Consider the following 21,828-nt stretch of genomic DNA (forward strand, 5'->3'; position numbering starts at 1 on the left):
TCATTGTGTCTCTCTCTCAAATAAATAAATAAAATCTTTCCAAAAAATTTAAAAACAAAAAATAAAAAAGCAAAACCTTGGTGTGGGAAGAATTTCTTTTTTCTTAAAATGTTACTAGAAACTGACCATTTTATTAGAATGTGAAAAAACTATTGTGAAAAAAATTATTCTGCTTCAATAGCAATACATTTTAGCATTTAAATAAACAAAAGCAAGCAATTCCCTTTCTTCAATTTAACTTACTCTTGATCATTAAAGCACACACTCTACTGAACATAAAATTGCATTTCTTCCCCTATAGTACTTACTATATATAGTTGCCTTCTACTGGGGGGTTGAGTGAATAAATTTAGCAGTAAATAAAAAATTGGGTTCTGTGTGTGTGTGTGAGTGTATGAGAGAGAGATGTGGAGAATACACCTTATGTTGTATTTGAGCTTTTTAAAGACTATTTTTGAATTATATTCAAGAAAGTAAGAAGCTCAAGTGTAGCTAACTTTGTCTGATTTTAATGAGCCATACAGATACTATTTTGTTCCAAGAGAATTTTCCAGTATAAAAGAATTCATTAAATCTAATAGATGATTTGTAATTAATGGGTTGATACTTCTGGTGAAGTGCAAGTTGTTATATTGTTTTTCTATGTGCTAAGTGCATTAACCTGTAGGGTAGTATTTTTACCAAGACCATTAACACAGAGAAAAATTTTTCCAACAAGAACATAAGTTTTGGGGCACCTGGGTGGCTCTGTTAGTCAGTTAAGCCTCTGCCTTAGGCTCAGGTCATGATCTCAGGGTCCTGGGATTAAGCCCCGCATCGGGCTCCCTGCTCAGCGGGAAGCCTGCTTCTCCCTCTCCTGCCCCTCCCCCTGCCCGTGCTCTCTCTCTTGCTCACACTCTCTCAAATAAATAAAATCTAAAAAGAAAAAAAGAAAGAAAGTGAGTTTTAGGTTCTTTACCAAAGCCATCTGGGTTCTTTTCATATTACTAATGTAAATGTATGATTTTATGTTTATTTACTGTACCTGTGATAGTTACAAATGTTAATTGTGTGGTTAGCCAGCTCCACAGTTTGCATCAGAAGATTCTGCATGCATTTCACACCACTGAATTGCTGTACGTACTGTTATGCAAACTCATAAGCCCACCCCGATTTGGGTATCTGCCACCCCAGAAATAATGGCCGGGGATTCAGAGACTAGCAAAGAACAGTGAAAAGTACATGCTTTTCCCAGCCATGCTGGAGTAATAGAGGGAGCTGCTTTCCCCACAATGTCATCTCTGACACTTGCAAGAGAATAATAGATTATTCTTTTGCAATTGCTAATAAAATACAAACACCGAGTTAGCAAATTAAAAAGTTAAATTTCTCAGAATGACATTGACTCATCTATATTGCATATCAGAAATAAATATTTTATTCACTGTATCATTCAATTCAATTTCTCAATATACATTATTTGAAATAGAGGTGAATTAATTTTTTTATGGGCTGCCTATTCTGATTTTCTCGTTTTGCACCACGTCCCTGAATTTTGATGCGAGAGGACATGTGAGCACAGTGAAATTGGTGCAGAGTGAGAAACTAGAGCCTAAATGAGTTCACACTCCGGCAGCTCTCAGGTGACAAAGGCTCTGTTGGTTATCTGTTGGTTTCAAATTAGGACTGTGTCTTCCCACACAACCAACGTTCTCATCTGCGATCTCAGTCTTGCCCATGAAAACCCATTTATCGTGAATAAAATAGACATACTTCTGTTTGCTCAAATAAAATAGAGAATGGTACAATTGTTTAATGGCTAGTGAACCCTGGTTATTGAGGAAGTGCCAGACAAGGACATCGATGGGGTCTTTCGTGAGATTCAGAAGGGGACATCCAGGGACTCTTATGAGAAGGGTCCATTCTTTCTTCTGATTTCAATACCAACTGTGGCTTTGCTTATCCCTGCATCACCTACTAGTAAAGCCACTTTCTGTTTATTTGGGGGCAAGGACTTATTCCATCCTGCTGCAGTGGTAGTGGTCCCGTGTCTCATTCCTAAGTAGAGTGAAAGGGAAAGGGGAGACAAGGCAATGGGTGAGATCTTTCTGTGATGTGACAGCGGGACCGTTTGGTGAGAAGGAGGGCACGTGGGGAGAAGATGACTGGGCACCACAGCGGAGGAAAGCAGGTGGCCAGCATAAGCCATCGGGGGTGCATCTGAGCCGGACAGCCTGTCTGCTGCCAAACCTGGAACCGGGGGCAGGGTGGGTGGGGTGGGAGCTTGGAAAGAGGATCTGTGATTGAATTTTTGTGCCTGTGGGATATCCAGGAAACCAGGTATGTCTGAAAAGATTTCAGTAGGTGACCCGGTTATTTTGCTCTAAATTTCCTTGTCATGCGTGGGTCCATTTGAGTGTCCCTAAGCAGACACAGGTGTGGAGAAAGGTCTGCTCTTTGGAATTTGCTCTTTAAATACCGCAGTGACGAGATCCCATTTGTCATCCCATCATGGAGATCACACCCTAGTAGATGTACACGTTTACCTGCAAGCAAAAGTAAACAGGTGTGTGAAGTGGGTGTGTTAGGGCAGGAAAGCCGAGGAGGAATTTATGTTTTGGTTCTACAACAAATGATAGAACCATGGGTCATAACAAGGAAGAAAGCTATGATTTATCGTGTTTCAGGCTGTAGAGGTGCTTCTGTTAATTGCATTAGTGTTCAATTAGATACTAACTCCGATTGATAACCGAGGCCTAGTAAAAACAGATACCTGGTAACAAAAATTTTTAATAGAGTAAACTTTCTTCTCTTTTTAAGGTTTTATTTATTTGAGAGAGAGAGAACACGAGTGAGAGCATGAGCAGGGGGTAAGGGCCAAGGGAGAGGGCAAAGCAGGCTCCCCACTGAGCGGAGAGCCCGATGCGGGACTCGATCCCAGGACCCTGGGATCATGACCTGTGCTGAAGGCAGACGCTTAACTGACTGAGCCACCCAGGCGCCCCATGTTCTTTTTATTTTTAAAAAAAGATTTTATTTATTTATTTGAGAGAGAGTGAGAGAGAGCACAGAGGCAGAGACAGACGCAGACTCCCTGCTGAGCAAGGAGCCCAACTTGGGACTTGATCCCAGGACCCTGGGATCATGACCTGAGCCAAAAGCAGATGTTTAACCAACTGAGCCACCCAGGTGCCCCTACAGTAAACTTCGTGATAAAATGATATTTAACTAAAGTTACATTATAGATCAGAAGCAAATACCTTGAGGCTATAAAAACATGTCTTCCTAGAGATGAGCCAGGAAAAATTCTTCGTATTCTTCCTTCCTGGCTCCCACTTGTGAACCTCCTGTTAAGAGTTATCCCTTCCTATACCAGTTAAGACTGTCTCTTTCATCCCTTTCCTTGTGATGGAGCCACAACAATCATTATCATTGGTTCCTTTTTTTTTTTATTTGGTGCTACCCTGTGCAGGGTATTTTATATTTCCATAATTTTTATTATAGGTAGAATATAAAATTTCCAGTTTAATCCTCATAACCACCCCATAAGCGAGATCACACCCCTCACTACTGAACAGATAAGGAAACTAAAGCTCAGTGAGGAGAAATGTGTATATCACGTTACATCGAGATGCCCTTATTTATACATACATCTGCATTTTTGCCGAGGCTCAGAAATGCGAGCGTTTGGCTAAGGATGACCTCTCGTCTGATCGTTGAGGTTAAACATTTGCGGTGATGTAAAAGTCAGAGAAATAGGAAGAAATGACAGAAACCCGGCAGTAAAATACGTTCAGCTCAATAGCGTGCATAAAATGGAAACAGAACAGAGATAACAAAGCAATAAGGGCAATATTTTACTAATGTACAGAGTAGCATATGGGTATAAGACATTTTAAAAGTATTATAAGGAAAAGGTAAGCTGATACGAAGATGCAAAATAATCGTGTTTTCATCAGACTGCAACTTGCATTGGTGATGGGAGTGTGTTGATTTTAAAGCAAGGAAGATGCTATTTGCTGGTACCACTTACATGGTTTTTTTCCCCCACGTCCAGTTTATTTGCTTTGGCTTTAGCGAAGCATTATGGGGAGAGTTGTTATTATGTAAACAGAAAGGAAGCTAGCCGATTTACCAAGTACAAGATGAACATGTTTCTCAGTGTCCTAGAGCTTACACCACCAGATTCTGACATTTTGCCTCAAAACCCTAGATTCGAGGTCCTTGCAAACATGGCTTTCTGATTTCTAAAGCGTTACGAGTCCTGAGTTGGAATAGTAATTCTCCAAGTCATCGCCTCTGTATAAAGTAACTCTGGCCATAAATATAAAAATAGATATCTGTAGAAAAATATGAGGTGATGCGTAATAAGGTTTTTATTATTATGCATTTTAGAATGACTGTATTGCTCATGAATGGCAGGGCCATAAGGTAATTAAATGGATAGGCTGGGAAGAGTGATTGTAAAATATGCATGATATTCTGTGACATTTTGTATCATGGCGCACACGATGCCTATTTTCATGTTCTCTCTCATCTGAAACCTAGCGCTCTTCCTACCAGAACAATGACAGCAGCATTAGTCTAAAAGCTGAGAGCTGAGAATGCGTGCAGGTAAGACTAGCATTGCCAACATTATCGTGGTTTGGGGACTTACCGTATATGTTGCCCAAAGACAACACAAAAGCCAACTACATTTCTGTTCTGAAATCCCAAAGAAGCCTCCCAAGGAGAAAATGGATACTAACTGGGGTAAAATTATCTTAGGTCTCAGGCCACAATCTGCCCCAGACCCTGCAACGTTGTGTTAAGAGGCGTTTTTCAGTGCCCAGCATAGGGTCGGTCACACAGTGGGCCTACAGTCAACCAGGCCAGGGGGAAATGACCCCACGTTCTTTGAGAAAACAGCTCCAGCACGGGGGGGGGGGGGGGGGGGGGGAATGTTTATTTTTCTAATCCCGTGGTTAGAACTCGTTGCCATAGAAACAAGTGACTCTCAGTTTCACAGGACCTCCATCCAGATAAAGGGAAGAGTGGGTAGTGAGTTTGTAAAGCAGCTGAGACTCCGTGTGGTTGCGGGAACGGCAGAGGCTTTATGGAAAGCCAGCTACAGGCACGTCTAGATAGCGGGATAGTCTCTTTCAAAGGCCACCAGGATGGAGCCGCAGGAAAGCAGCAGAAGCAGAGAGCAGGGAGAAGACTCTGTCTCTTTTCCCCCCGATGACAGATCATCTTTATGATTTCACAGATGGGGAGGGCGCAGGGTGTGGAAATCTCTCCTGGATTGCCGAAAAGGCTGGGGGGGCGGGGGGGACCAGGTTCATCACGAAGGCCGGTCCCAGTACTGCAAAGACATTTTCATCATGAAACCTGCCCCTGGTATGGCAGAATTGCCTGTTTAATCGTGGACGCCTAAGAACTTGCTCCTTAAAAGCATGCCTAGTTTATTTTTATCCTTAATGGAAACAAAATAAGATCAAGTCAGGATCAATTAAGTAGGATTATACTCTAGAAACTTTAGGTATCTTTATGTTCTTTTCTTCCCTCTTTGATGCTACTTAATGCATGGATTGTTAGGGTCCCCCAAAGTTGGGGAAACATGAGGATAAACTTCTCTTACTAGATATGAACCTAATTGTCCTAACATACTTATGCTTTTTAATGCATTCTGATGAGTCCAAAAAACAGCTCTGCATAACTAGATGGACTGCACCCATTAAAGTTTGCATTCGTGTAGTAATTAGCAGTCTCCCTGAACACATGAGTGTAAAACCAACTTAAGTCCTAAATTTTTGTCAAAATATTTCTATCAGGGGTGTGTCTGCCTTCAGTTCAGGTCGTGATCTCAGGGTCCCAGTATCGAGCGCCCAGTCAGACTCCCTGCTCAGGGGGGAGCCTGCTTCTCCCTCTGCCCTTCCCCATGCTCGCGCTCTCTCCCTCACTCTTTCTCTCTCTCGAATAAATAAAATCTTAAAAATTCTTAAAGAAATTTTCTATCAAGTAATGAAAAGACAATACAGAGAAACCTATTTCTTTGGCACCTATTTTATGCAATCATGGGATAGGATTAGGATTTAGAAACTGTAATGCAGACAGACTACACTAAGGATCACCCGGAGTGTGGGTTTTCACTCTTCTCAAAAGATACATCTTTAAACATTCGGCATCCTGAATCCACTAGCTGAAGAATTCCACAATTTATGTTAAATTTTTAAAGAAAAATTTGGTCTGAAATGCTTTTGGCATCTTGTCTAGTCCTTACTTTTCAAAGAAGAATTTTGGCTTTTTGACCCTCCCCTCTGACAAGTGAAGCATATCGAGTATACTTTAGTAGCCAGGGAGTTTTGACTTTGTACTATCCTGATAGGTTTGAACTGTTAGGATGTTACCTCTAAAGCCTTTTTTAAAATATTTTTCTAAAGTTTAATACACACAAAGACACCTCTCAAGGCTTTTCAAGTCAAGAATGATGGTGTTGGGTTTTTGCAATACACTGATTACCTGCCTGGCACTTTGCTAAGCGCTTCCTATCTCTGTGCTAAGCACTTACTATCACCTCATTTAATTTTCTTAACTATCCGTTAAGGCAGGCACTGTTACTGTTCTCCTTTTACCGGACGACAAATGCTTGGAGGGATTAGCTAACTTGACCAAGGTCACATGGATAAATGTCAGAACCAGAATTCAAACCCCGATGTTTCTGACACCAGAGGTGCCTCTCTGTATGAAAGAAATATTTCCCCAGGGAAATCCGCATTGATATATAACTGCTGAAGTCTGTCACCAATAAACTCTAGATTTATTGCTTGCCAAAAACTATTTTTGAAACTGTGCTTCCAGGCTTAATGACTTCTATACCTATACAGTCCAAGGGAACATTCGGTTTATTCCAAGTGAAGTGAAACGAGACCGAGCCTGTGATGCTCTTACAGGAAAGGAATGACTCATGAATGGTAAAATTTCAAACTCTGTACTGGGCTGCTAGGAGAACTATTTATGGAAAATGGGTCTTTCAGCCCTGTTTCTATAGTCACTTTGAGTAAAGAGGAACCAGCTCATCTGGCGAAAATACTATTGGCTTCAGCCGGTCTAATGTTAGGAGTTAAGTTGGTGCATAAAATTTGCCCTTCTTGGAATTCAGCATAAAAGATAAAAAAGCAAAATGGAAGTGCTGAATTACTGTATTGTACACCTGGAATTAAAATTAAAACTTGGGGCGCCTGGGTGGCTCAGTCGTTAAGCGTCTGCCTTCGGCTCAGGTCATGATCCCAGGGTCCTGGGATCGAGCCCCGCATCGGGCTCCCTGCTCTGCGGGAAGCCTGCTTCTCCCTCTCCCACTCCCACTGCTTGTGTTCCCTCTCTCGCTGTGTCTCTCTCTGTCAAATAAATAAATAAAATCTTAAAAAAAAAAAATAAAGTGCTTTGCTAGAAGAAACTAGAAGAAAGCATGCTTTAATAGTGCTTCAGTCCCGGTCCCAGCAAAAAATAGATGGTGAAAAGGTTTTAATTGAAGGAATTTAAAGAAAGGGCATTTAGAACGGTGGTTAAGGGTAAGGCCACCAGCAAAGAACATTGTGGCATCTCAGGACAGTGGCAGCAGGGAGCCATTGCTACTCCTAAGCTGGAAGAAAACATGGCGTCTGATGCCCCATGCAGGTTGGAACCATGGAAGGAAGGCTGCCTGAAAGGAACTTTAACCAACCATAGAGGAGCTCAGCATTGCCAGCACCTGGCGGGGCGGGAAGGAGAGAAGCGATCAATGTTCCAACCTGTCTCCTTCCACCTGCAGTCCGCTTCCTGTCTATGGCCTATTGGCCACAGCCCTCCAGAAACCAGAGCTCAAGGGAATTCGGCAGTAACCCTGGGGCCCGCAGCAGAGTAGAGAAGGGCAAGGGTGGATGTAGGGAAGCAGGAATAACCAGTACAAACCAAGGTTTGGTCTCTCCGTGTTTAAACAAGCAAGCGAGCGAGCGAGAGAGAGAGAGAAAAAAAACAACTGACAGATTATCTACGTACATATCATTATATTATACGATACTAAGAAAGTAAACAGCACAGAGGCAAACTTCTATAACGTGCAATAAATGGAGAACCTCTGTAATATATCACTCATTAATAAAAATCCACTTAATAACAGGAAGAATCTAATAGACCAATTAGCAAAACAACATGGACCAATTATTTCCAGAAGAGAAAATACATAGACGAAGAATGTTTGGTCTCATCCGAACATAAGAAATACATGTTAAAACCAAAATAAGATCTCGTTTTCCTACTGAATTATCAAGGAAAATAAGTAATACCTAACACGGGCAAGGACACAGGGAAATGGGCCTTTCATACACTGTTAGTGAAAGTAGAAGCTGGTGCGGTCTTTCTGAAAATCAGTTTAACAATTCCGCTTGCATTATTCTGTCTTAAGGAAATGATCAAAAACACAGATAAAGATCAACGCACAAAGATACACATAACAGCTTTAATTATAATAGACCAAAAAAAGGAAACAATGTCCAACATTAGTAGAAGTGTTAAGTGAATTACACAAAGTCCATTCTATCACATTTTATGGGAACATTGAAAATCATATTCATGATGACATTTTTTTGTCCTAAGGTAAACAAAAATGCAGTATTGCAAAATCGTGTGTATAATATCAGCATGGCCATACTTAAAGAAAAAAGTCAGGAAAATATTGAAGAAAAAATATCAAAATGTTAATAATAGTTGCTTTTTCTCTGGACAGTGAGGATTGTAGTGATTATTTCCCCCTTTTGCCTCTTTATGCCTTTGTGTACTCTCCAGATACTCTAAGATGAGGATGCATTCGTTAATATTTATTGAATGCACACACTGTACCAGTCATTGTTGGGAGGACCTGGACACACAAAGTTCTTGAGGCTCAGCCCTTGCCTGAATTTGCTTACAATCTAGTGAGGGTTTTGTTTTGTTTTGTTTTGTTTTTTTAATTTATTTATTTATGAGTGAGAGAGAGCAGGGAAAGGAGCAGAGGGAGAGGGAGAAGTAGACTCTGTTGAGCACAGAGCCCGATGCAGGGCTCCATCTTAGGATCCTAATATGACCTGAGCTGAAACCAAGAGTTGGACGCTTAATCAACTGAGCCACCCAGGTGCCCCTCAACTTCAAAAATTAGATAATAAGAAAGCTGTTGTTTAACTAGAGTGAGTGAGGAGTAACGTCACATCTATTCCCCATTTGACCTCTTTCCCTCAGACCACCTTTCCAAGCCCATAGGGATCACGGCTCTTTTATCTTCCAAATATGTCTAAAACCCTATGCGAGGTAAACCAATAAATCTTTCAGAAAGAGTAAATAAATAAAATATCTTCAAGGCTTTGGAGTAGGTAAAGAGTTCTTAAATAGGACACAAACATGCTAACTGCAGATGGAAGAAAATGGTAAATTCTATAAAAGTTAAAACTCTGTTCACAAAATCACATGATTGAGAGAGTAAAACTGCAGGCCACGGAGAAGAAAGTCTATAATTCACATACAAGACTCCTGTCCAGAATATGTAAAGAACTCCTACGTAGCAATAAGAAAAAGGTAGACAACCCAGAAGAACAATGAGCAAAGATTTGAACAGGAGATCACTAAAGGATATCCAAATAAACATGGCAGGTTTTCCAAACATGAGTCACCATGCAATGCAGAGTAAAACCACAGTGTGATATCACTACACCCCCAAATTAAGGAGGTGGTTAGGTAGTAGCAAACATGGACCAACATGTAGAGCAACTGAACTTCTGTTCACTGCGGGGCGGGGGGGCAGTGCAGGTTGGCACAATCACTTTAGAAAACATCTGGCAGGATCTGGAAAGCTGAGTGGAAGGGAACCCCATGCTCGGGAGCCCCAGTGCTAGATATATACCCGAGAGAAACACATGATATGTTCTTCACATTACGTTTATCATCACCAAATACTACAAGCAATCCAAATGTCCATCCACAGTAGGAACTGTGGAAATGATAAGATGATAGGAAATGTCTTATCCTACAGTGGGGACCAACTACAACTACGTACAACAGCATCTGTAAATATTGCAAGCTTAGTATTGAGTGAAAGAAGCCGAACACTAAGAGTACGCACTGCATCGTTCTGTGTACGTGACGTTCGAGAACAACTGAACCAGTCTGTGGGGTTAGAATTCAGGAGTACTGATTCCCTTTGGCAGGGAGGGCCTGAAAAGTGGGGCCAAGGTAGCTTCTAGGGTTCTGGTAATATTCTGTTTCTTCATCTAGCTGGTGGTTATACTGGTATGTTTGTAGGAAAATTCATCAAGGCATACTTCTCTTTATGAAAATTAAAAATTACATGATATATATTTATAAATACAAATACAAATAAAATATAAATATTTATAAATATAAATACACACACGTATAAAATAGGTAATGTAAATGTGTTTATATACACATAGATATATATACACACACACAAACATACACACATATATATTCCATCCAAAATGTAACCACTTCTGACCCTCCTCTATGTTATCTCCATTCTAACGTGACTTCAATAGTGTTTACCCACTTCCTCTCTTGGAGTCTTTATCTGTAGCCAGAATAATAGTCTTTAAAACAGAGGCTTGGTAGTATCTGTTTTTGGCTCATAACCAGCAGTAACTACCCATGTCAATCAGAATAAAATCCTCAGAGGAGACCTAGATCCCTGACAGCCTGTATAAAACAGCGTCACCACACAGACCTGTCACGTTTATCCGTTTATCCTGCTTCATTTTTCTTTATAGTTCTTCTCACCAACTGACATACCATTGACTTGGTTCTCAGTTTATAACTGGCCTCTCTCTGACTAGAATGTGAGCTATATGAGAGCAGAGGCTTTAGCTTTTGGCGTCATGTCCCTGATATCTAGAATAGTGCTGGCATAAAGTAGGCAATGAATGAATGAATGAATGAATGAATGAATGAATGAATGAGATGATCACCAAAAAAATAGAGGAAATAGGAGCACCTGTGTGACTCAGTCAGTTAAGCATCTGCTCAGGTCATGATCTCAGGGTCCTGGGATTGAGCCCCACATCAGGCTCCTTGCTCAGCGGAGAGTCTGCTTCTCCCTCTGCCTCTCCCCTCCCCACTCCCGGCTCATGCTAGCTCTTTCTCTCCCTCTCTCTCAGATCAATAAATAAAATATTTTTTAAAAAATATATAGGAAATAGGCAGAATATATATGTTTAGGTTTCTTTTATAGGTTAAGAAACAAGAAAATGAAATTACTTGATTTAATTCAGGAGTACAGCTCAGGCCTCTTTCTCTCTCTCTCCCTGTCCTTTGTCTCCCCATATCCACACATCACACACATCTATGAAACATAATTATATAACCCTGGTGGTTCAGAATTCAGCGAGGGTGACATCCAGGTGAAGATTCATTATACTGGAATTTGGCATTTTTATCTAAGCCTTGTTTTGTGGATATATGGCCCTTTTGAATACATGATAGTAGAAAACCTATCATTTTTCTTGCCAAAAAATATATGTGTTTGGAACCTAGGGATGCTCCCCTCAGCATTCTGCATAAGAAAATTTTTCAAACAAAATAACTCCATTTTTTTAGGCTCTACAACAATTCAAAACTTTTCCGGCCCTAACGATGATTGTTCGTAAGTGCGTATGTCCAGAAATTGAGATTGTTGCCATCAGAAGTCATACTTCCCTGTCCTCAGAGTGAACCGTGGGGCTCCCGGAGCAGGCAAGGGTGTTTATGGTTAATGTCTGTGTCTGGATAGAGACTGACCAGTTACCTTTTCATGGGGCCACCCAGTGGGGTCTGCCACTTGGCAGCTTGTCTAAAAACTGGTGAAATGTGTGCATGTTGGCAGGGGGAGGGGGGGGTCCAGTTTGGTTGCCAACCTGGTTGGCCCTTCAATTTGGGTTAAAAAAAAAAGAGAGTTTTAGGCCCTTTCAGTTACCACATAGCTGATGACACAGTTCTGTTGCTTTGGTTTTTAATTGAAAAAAATGAGAAACAGCGATAAGCCCCAAAGTCCACGGTATGTGCTCAACCACCAGTAAGAGTCTCCTTCCCCTCCTTCGTCTCAGAAAGCAGTAAGCATAACATCAGGCCATAACTGTAACAGCAGACTAAATAATAAAATGAACCCCAAGAGACATTGAGTATAACAAGGCCAGTGTCAGATCATTTGTTCTTCAAGTAGTTCAATCTTTCAATAAGGCAGACAATGATGGTTAGAAGGAACGATGATGCCTTTACTTATGAGTGAGTGCAAAATAGGCATTCCTGTCAGAGGAGAAAGCAATGCCAGATTTCACTTTGAAGCTCAGAATTACAGCTCAGGAGGGGAGAGCGTGGAGTAATGAGGATATATACATGACTCCAGTACGGAAGTTCTGGTTTCATTGGCCGCACAACTTGGAAGCTGTGTAACCCAGGGCCGGTTCATTAACCTCTCTGAATATCGGCTTCCTAGGGGTGTAAAATGAGGATGGTAAAAACACCTAATTTACAGGGCTTTTGTGAAGATCCAAGAAGGTCTTAGCTCTAAAAATATTTTGTAGCCAAGAATACGCTATGATAATGTATAGGATTATTAGTGTGCTTAAATAATTCATTGAATAACCTTCATACCTTCTCCCTAGCTCCTAAGGCCTCTTCCCTAAGGTTTAGCTGAAGTACTGCCCATGCCTGAGGTCTGCCTATCCCCCCTGTTGTAGATTAGGACAGTTTTCGATAATTACACGAAAAAGTTGTATATGTTTCCTGTCTGAACGAGCCTGCCTAAGCCTTCAGAATAGAACTGTGGCCTTCTCTGAAACCCACATTATTAATGCTGTGCATATATGAACAAGCGATTCCCTGACACCCTTGAGGGTAGGAAGATAGATGGAGATTGAAAAGTGAGGAAAATCTCCTCCTTCCCCGTCCCGGATGGAACAAATATTTTCTTCTCTGTAATAGAAAAAGTGGCTGTTTGGTTAACACGTATCCTATGCCAAGCACTGTGCTACACATTATTTGGTGTGATCCTCACAACATCCTGTACTATCATTGCTGCCTATAGACAAGAAGACTATAGACTACTTTAGAATAAGTAACTTAACCAGTGTCACATGGCGGAGTCAGAATTTGAACCCAAACCTGCCTAATTTCTTTCCCGGTCTTTCTCCATTTGGGGATTGATGATTTACCTCCTACATTTTAACTAACTTTGTGTGTCTGTGTTTGCCTTTCTGTTCCTTTGTGCTTTCATTTTTTGGTATGCGTGTAATGAGTAGGGTAGAGGCTTAGGACACAGATGCCTAAGGTATGGTTGCCATGCTTAAGGAATTGTAATCCACTGCAAGAAAGATGACAAACAAAACCTATATGACATAGAAGAATTTAAGGGTTCATAAGGGATGGTGCACTAGCCTCCTCGCCTGGAACGTGCGAGTAATACTCTGCTTTATTCAGCTGTTGTTAGGATAGAGTGAAATGCCTTTATCAAGTGTTTGGCAAGGACCCTGACTCCTAGAAAGTGCTCAGTATGTGGACCCTATAGTGTTGCCAGATAGTCCCAGGATAATAACTAGGATCCAAAGCTGGAAAAGCAACGTGGTGCCAGATTTTGAGAGCCTTGAATGCCAGTCTAAAGAGTTTGGACCTTCAGCTTGGTTAAAAACAATTGTGCCAAGGTCAGTAATCATCGCAAAAAGAAATTAGAGCTGATGCTGTTTTGCACTACCTTTCAAAATTCATCATGAGTGAGACGGAGTTAAGGGCCACAGTTGGAACTGGTTTAAAGGACTTTTTTATATTTGATGCACTAAAGGGAAAGATGATATTTCCAAGTTTAATGCCCTGTACTTTTTCTTCCACAGTAATTAGCAAATGCCAAAGGCAGCAACTGGAGTCTGTGAGCTACTCCTCTCGCTACGCTCTGGGCCTCTTTTATGAAGCTGGCACGAAGATTGATGTCCCTTGGGCTGGGCAGTACATCACCAGTAATCCCTGCATACGCTTCATCTCCATTGATAATAAGAAACGCAATATAGGTCAGTACCCCCATTATTTCCCTTAAATACAGTAACAATGGTGGGTGTAGATCATGAAAAATGCTGTTTAATTGAGTGTTGCCATTCTGAACAGAGCAAGCATTTAACTCCAAGCCACAGGGGATAAAATTTAATGTCACATTTGGCCAATAATAAAATACACAGTGAAACCAGCAAAGTTTTTCAGAAAATCATTCACCACATGGTTTGTATTACTGAGTTCATGAAAATAGTGTCAGGAGTTTTAAGATTTCAAAATGGCCCAAGTTCTATTGCTTTACTATGGGTCCATCTATATGCAGAAGTATCTCTCCTCCTTTGTGGCTTGGTGGAGTTGTTTTCTGTTTGTTTGGCTGTGTTTCTAAATTTGCTAAGTGCTACTCTTTCCACTTCCCAAGCTAGAAATAAAAAGCGAATTTTACTATGTTATGAAAATCCTTCACTTCAGTATCATCTTATTTATTTGATTTTCATCTGGAAGACTACATAAAATTACTTTGTGTACAATATGACGAAAATGATAAGTAAATTGTTTCGTAAGAGCTTCACTAGAATGGGCTAACATCTCCACTCCACCCTTTTTGTTGAAGGTAGTTATTAAAATTAGATTGGAATTTCAAGAATCAACATAACGCTCATCTCAGGAATAAAGGAGAAAGTGTCTTCTTCTTCGCAGGATTAGAATGATCCCTAAGATAACTGCTTTTTGAAGAATAAGCTCTAACGACCGGAAATGACTAAATTCTTGCAGGGAATTGTCATTTCAGTTTGTTATGGTGTTTTCTGTTGCAGTGATGGTTTCACCAAGCCATTAGTTAGAAGTCTTGCTTGATAAAATCACCAACTAACATCTCTTGGCTTGGCAGAACTTTATAATGATAGAACTGGGCTGGAGTATGGTTTTTATATCAGAGTACTTGATCTTAGAAAAATGTTTCTTTTATAACTTAAAACTCCCTCAGGGCTAGACTGTTTATGTTAACATGATACCACATATATGTACAATCAGCAGTTCATGAAATGCCCTGTAACAACAATGGAGTAACCATTTTTAACTCTACAACTTCTTTGTTCTGAGAAAAGAATAGCCCTTGATCTTCTCATGTTATATGTTATGAGTTGGACATTATCCTTTGTGTCCTGTTTCATAAGATACGATATCTGTTAGGGTGTATTCAGTAATATGTAACAGAAAAACCAATTTAAAGTTGTTTAAACAACATAAGGGTGTGAGTTATGTTATATTATCATTTGTATTATCTGCTGTGGACTGAATTGTATCCCTCCGAAATTCATGTGTTGAAGCCCTAATCTCCAGTGTGATTACATTTGGAGATAAGGCTTTTAGTATATAATGAAGGTTAAATGAGGTCATAAGGGTGGGATCCTAATCCAGGATGATTGGCGGCCTTACAAAATGAGGAAGAGAGAGTTCTCTCTCCTCGTGCACATACTAAGGGAAGGTTGAATGAGGATGGTGAGAAGGCGGGAAGGCAGGCTTTCTGCAAGCCAGGAAGGGAAGCTTTACCAGAAACCCAATCGCCTGGCACCTTGATCTTGAATTTCCCAGCCTCTGGAGCAAAGAGAAATACATTTGTATTGTTTAAGCCATGCGGTCTATGCCATTTTGTTACGCCGGTCCAAGCTGACTGACACATTATTGAAGAGGAAGAAGTTGGGGAGACATCAGGAAGGATCAATTCGAGACCTGAGCAATATCTTCAAGGACCTAGAATTATCCTTCTCTGCTCTCTTCACTCTTGAGGTAGAGACCTTCTTTCTTGGAGGATTGGTACAAGATAGCGCTAACCACTGGAATCACATCCAGACCCAACATGTTCAGGAAGAAGAGGACCATTCTGTTTCTGTTTCTTTCTAAGAATCAAGGAATTCTTTCCAGAGCCCCCTCAACTGACGTCATCTTGTATGTCATAGGTCAGAATTCGGTTTCCTGACCAGTCTGAAAGTCATCATTCACCAGCAGGGGGGATGGGACTGCCACAAAGAACTAGACAGATCAAGATTTACTCCTGGAATTGCTGTTAGGATCATCTTCCTTGAGTCATATGAGGGGTAGATACCTGAAAAAATAGGGTTTTGTTTGGAGGAAAGAAGGGAGTAGCAGATGCTAGGTTGGCAATACATAACGCCCATCGTGAATTTTCAAATCAAGTCACATCGTAGACGGGAGGTAAATTTCCAAAGTTGACACATAAAGAGAAGAACCGTGTAGGTTCAGAATTATCTTTGAAAATCACTTAAATCTACATGACATTTTGGAGAGAGAAATACCTTTCAGTAAATTCAGGATAGCCATCGTTCCAACATCCCATAGATTTCAGTTTCTTTGGTTGAGGCCAGATGAAGTAGTTGGCTTGCATTTATAGGACAGAGTGATATTTTCTACTGTGAACGGCGCATGGAAAGAAAGAAATAGCAGTCGTAGCTCCTAACAGATTAAATCGCTGTACGAATGGAGTGGGGCAGTGAGTGACAGCACCCAGAGTACAATGCAGTAGCAATTTATTAAAGAGGTATGCAACTTTGAAAGAGCGCAAGAGAAACATATTAATAAATTCTCACATGATTGGCAGCATCTGAAATAAGAGAAATAAAAAAATTTTTTTTTGTATTAACAACCACTGAGTTTTAAAGCGGGAAGGCTGGGTAGATTGGAAACCCTGTTCTTGCTACAGCAGGTGCCTCTTCGGACAGCAACAAAATGCCTGCCTTTCTTTGCCAGTTTTATGGCAAGTTAATCTTGGATTATGCGAGTTTTAAATTATGGGAGGCCTCCAGTAATGGCGTCCCCTAACATAAAATCTAACTGCCTTGCATTTAAACTTTTTTTTTTTCCCCTCACTATCTGGGGCCAGGGTGCTACATGTGTCTAGTTGAATTCATACAATATAAATGTCCACGTAGAATAACTCTGCTGTATTTTATTGGTGCTGATATTTAAGTAGACCAGTAAGAGTTGTCTCTTTATGTTGCTAACACTACCCCACACCCACCCTGTCCTTGGAGTGTCTGATTGAATTTAGAATTAATACTGTAAATATACACAGTCAAGTAATGAAGGGGAGGTAAGGCAGCAGCAAGAAAAGAGTGGCAGGGTTGAGTCCACAAAATGCAGTCTGTTGTTAAGTCTTAAAAAGAGCCAGAGGATGAAGGATTCGTGGGCCAGACCAGACAAAGGTCAAGGAGTAGTCATTTGTCAGATGTCGGGAATAGGCAGTTCATGCCGAAAGCCACAGTGAGAACCCAGATCTCCTTAGGCAGAAGGGCTGAATTCCAAGACATGTGAGACCCAGCTTCAGGTACCGATAGTTAGGGGTGGGAGCCACTGTACTTAGGTTTGTGTTTCCCAAAATGCGTTCAATGGAACACGAGTTCCTTGATAGGCTCTGTGGGAAGGGGCTCTGTGATCACAAACATTTGCAAAATGCTACCAACTTTATCTCGAATTTAGAGAGTTTCAGGTCATATTGCTCTATTAAAAGACATTCCTGTTTTTAAAAAGCCACCTTCTCACTCATGTAATCTAAAATTTCCCAAATGTATTTGACCAGGGGTATTTTATTTGAGTGCCATACCTACTAATATCCAACAGAAATGGTGCCCCTGGACACCCTTGGGAAACCCTGACTTGACATCACTGTGTGCCTCCAACCTGCAGGGGAATCGTAGGCCAGTGAAGGGGGGTGGCAAAGGCTGATCTGGAAGCCATCAATAGAAAAATACTGATTTTATTTTTTAGAGATGGGAGAAGCTTGAAGCTACCCTGGAACCCACCAAGAGTTGCCTCATTAGAACAAAAGGTAACTTCTGGGGCACCTGGGTGGCTCAGTCATTAAGTGTCTGCCTTCGGCTCAGGTCATGAACCCAGGGTCCTGGGATCGAGTCCCGCATCGGGCTCCCTGTTCCGCGGGAGGCCTGCTTCTCCCTTTCCCACTCCCCCTGCTTGTGTTGTCTCTCTCTCTCTGTCAAATAAATAAATAAAATCTTTAAAAAAAAAAGAAGACAACTTCTATCCCTCAAGAAATTCCAAGGGATTTAGGAGCTCCATGTTAGGAACCAGGATCAAAGACCAACTATTTGAACAAAAGATGTTTTTAGTGCTCTTATCACTTGGGAAATTACAAAGATTTTAGGAGCTCTGAGCCAGGAGCCAAGGGGAGAGACTAATATATGTATATATATTCTATTATTTCACATCTCCCAAGAAGATCCCAAGAGATCCCTCTCAAGATCTTATATTTGGAATTAGCCTGGCCAGGAGTAACTTCTTAGATTCAACTCAGTTCTACCTGTTAATAGCTGTTTGATTTTGGATAAATTACTTAAACTATCTGTTTATTGATCAGTATGTTGAGGAAAACAAAACCAACCCCAAAGATTTGGGGATGAAATGGCTTTAACATATAAAAGGAGTTTCATATAGCACTTAGCAAGTATTAAGTCAGTATCTATAGCACCTATTATCACAACTAATAATGCCACTCTTGCATTTGGATATTATATTTCCCAAAGCAAAGGGCATAAATATAAAAGCCTCCCTTTGGTGAATGCAGCCCTCTGATACCAGTGCAGATAGGAGGCTGGGTGGCCTTAATAAGTAAGATATATAAGTTACCCTGAAAATGGTTGGTCACAATTTCAGCATCCTTCCCTGTTCACCATCAGGAAGAGTATTAACGATAGTAAAATAGCCAATAGGCAGCAATCTGAGGAGATTAATATAATCTGCAATTCTAGAAATGTCAATGGCCAATGACTATAATTACACAGCTTTCGATAACTCATCAAAGGAATCCGTTCAATTCATCCCCAAAGAAAACAAACAAATGAACAAACGTTTTCATCACATGGAGTTTACACCTGCCAGGACTTTACTGTCAGGGATCCTTGAGTAACAAACGCTAGTCTAATGTGTCTTGCCTCTAACAGAAAAGACGCAGGAATGTTCTTCACCGAGCTGTCGATTCCATCAACTCTTTATAAAAAAAACAGGAGCATAATACGAAATCCTGTAAATAATTGGGATGAGCCTGGGGCCTCAAATCCAGTCACCTTGGGTTCGCTTAAGGGAGTTTGTGCTTATTCCAGTTAAGCAGACAGCCGTGCAATTGACAGTACAAAGTGGTCTGCTTTAGGATGCGAATAAATGTGGTATTATTTGCCCTTAAACTTGCAGAAAATGTAATCAAGAGAGGTCCACTTGGGGTTTTTTTAAAGACTGATTTATTTGTTTTAGAGTGCGCATGCACCAACATGGGGTGGGGGGAGGGGCAGAGAGAGTGGGAGAATCCTCAAGCAGACTCCCCACTCATGTGGGGCTCGATCTCACGACACATGAGATCATGACCTGAGCCCAAATCAAGAGTCAATCACTGAGCCACCCACCCAGGCGCCCCAAGAGAGGTAACACTTTGAAGTAGAACAAAAAAGGAAGAGGGAGAAGAAGGAAAGGAGACTGTAGTGTGGGGGGAAGGAAGGGAAAAAGGAGCTGTAATCCTGAAAAATGGTTAGGTTTCCTGTTCGGGCTTTTGTTCTAAAATACGAACTCCAGAAGCAGAGCTCCCAGGTAAAATAGCAATCATTGTCTTAAAATAACCAGCAATAACCAGTTACAAGATGCATGATATGCTCTTTTGTATAATAGACGTAGTCATTTGTGACTCAATTAGGTAGCTGCTGCTGTCCAGATCAACCTGTTAAGACAATTTACTAAACAGCCAATACTAATTACAAATATCCATCTCATTATTACAGTGATGCCCCAGAATGCCACATGATCGTAATATCGAAATCTTGGGATGATCTCCCAGGAAGGAAAAAATACACGTGTGTGTCTACGTGTGTATACACATACACGTAAAACTAAATGTCTGTTTGTTGTCACTTACATCAATAGGCACAAATCATAAAATGCACTGATCTCATTTCACATAATATTTGCCAATTCTCAAAACAAAAAGGATTTTCATTAGAGAGTGAAATTACTGAGCCCATCTTGTAAGGAGAACATTTGCATACAAAGTAAAAACAAACAGCAGACCCCTTTCAGCCTCTGGATTCCCTATCAAGCTATCCTCAAGGGGAACGATTTACACCCAAGAGAGCACGTGCCCTCCCACTTGCCAAGCAAATTAACTCATATGAAAATCAGTGCCAGAGACGGAAGGAAACTGGAAAATGCGGCGAAATATATAACATCAAAAACAAACTTTAGTCTGCTTATCCCTTAGAAATAACAACAACAACAACAAAAACCCCAAACTTTAAAAATGTCCTGTGGAGAGTATTACCAGGAAAGATATTTTACAGACGTTTCTTTCAGAATAACTGAAGTCACAGATATTTGCTTTATATGTTTCCATTCTCAATTTGTTGAGCAGTTATTTACGAATATGTATTGAATGGCTCTGTACTAAGAACTAGGGGCTCTTAGTCCCCACCCTCATGAAACAGAGTTCCGTGGTCTGCTCGAATGTGGAATTCTGAAGGAAAGAGATAGAGAGGCTCTGTCGAGACAAGTGACCTGGAGTCAAGGAAGCGTCCTCCTAAATATAAATGGATGCACGAACAGAGACAACATAGAGACCATTAACTCACATCTGTAATCAAAACCGGGGAAAGTCGTGTTGCCTCGTGACAGTATTATAAGCTTTTAAAACAACACTTAAGACCTTCTGTCAACATGGAGCCAATACTCTTCTTTCTTTAGGTGAAGAAATGAGAAGTGGGGGCCATGAAACATTTCAATCCGTGAATAAGTCAGAAACTTTAGCCTGGCCTATTATTTAACTTTCTCCTGGGGCTGCTAAAAAGTTCCATACAAGTAAGTCATGAAATGTCTAGGAGGCAGTGAGCAAAACGGTGAGGAAAGTCTGGAGTCTGTAGCTTCCTGGCATTTCTGTAACTACAAACAGTTGCAAATTACAAATGTACAGAACAGCCACACTGAGAAGTTGAGCAGGATTGAATATCCTTAGTCCCTTTTTTTTCCAACCTTCCCCCTCTGTGTTCTGCCTGCCCTGCCCTCTGAGAGTGGTATTTTCACTTGGGCTGTTGGCCTGAAGTTGTGGCTGTCGGGCTGAGACTCACCAAAGACCTTCATGTTGGGTCTTTGGTGAGTCTCAGAATGGGTCTTGAATGCAAGAGCCAGATGTGCTGGTGACTGAGTGTGGTTTTATCCACAGTTAGTGGGGCAGAAGGCGGGAATGAGAATCAGGCAATGGTGTACGGATCTGAAACTGAGAGGTCGTAGGTGAGAGCAACAGAAAAACTGGCAAAGGCTGCCATTACTGCTGCCGATTTCGAAAAGAAAAAGCAAGGGAGAACTCTGTCTTGGCTTAGTAAGGAGGTGAGGGAGGTACAGCAATGGGGGAAAGATCCGCAGAGGGGCCCAGGTGGGACTTGCCATGGTCTTTCTGTCCTCTCTGCTAACAAAGGTCATGGAACTAGGTGGGTAGCTATTGTCTGATAAAAAACTGTTCTATTAAATGTAATAACACCTAATTTTGGCTATTTGTGATTCCAGTCCTTTTAAGGGGTGGTTCTTTTGTCTGCTGAGCACCTGAAAGGGATGGGATGCCAATTGGGAGTGGAAACAGGGAGAGCTAAATAGCTTTGCCTAATTGAGGAGAAAATTTCAGATGTCCTGAGACAACGGGGAGGGGGAGGAGCAGAGAAGGGGAAGAGGAAAAAGCCAGCTGGATGATGGAAGGCTCTGGCTTGACCCGAGGGATCACTGCGTGGATTTGTAACTTCTTTGCTGGATGATTTACTCTGTGACCACTCCCACAGC

General features: G+C 41.1%; 1 protein-coding gene across 3 annotated transcripts in view; it reads left to right on the forward strand.

Moving 5' to 3' along the window:
- RNLS (renalase, FAD dependent amine oxidase) overlaps positions 1 to 21,828 on the forward strand; it is a 278,209-nt gene that overhangs the window by 186,184 nt on the left and 70,197 nt on the right. For all 3 annotated transcript variants that reach the window (XM_035008560.1, XM_035008559.1, XM_035008558.1), the window contains exon 5: positions 13,842 to 14,015. In XM_035008560.1, the coding sequence (XP_034864451.1) occupies positions 13,842 to 14,015 (174 nt within the window). The remainder of the gene's footprint in view (positions 1 to 13,841; positions 14,016 to 21,828) is intronic.

The sequence above is a fragment of the Mirounga leonina genome, unplaced genomic scaffold, assembly GCF_011800145.1.
Source record: "Mirounga leonina isolate KUSES-001 unplaced genomic scaffold, KU_Mleo_1.0 Mir_152, whole genome shotgun sequence".
Taxonomy (NCBI): domain Eukaryota; kingdom Metazoa; phylum Chordata; class Mammalia; order Carnivora; family Phocidae; genus Mirounga; species Mirounga leonina.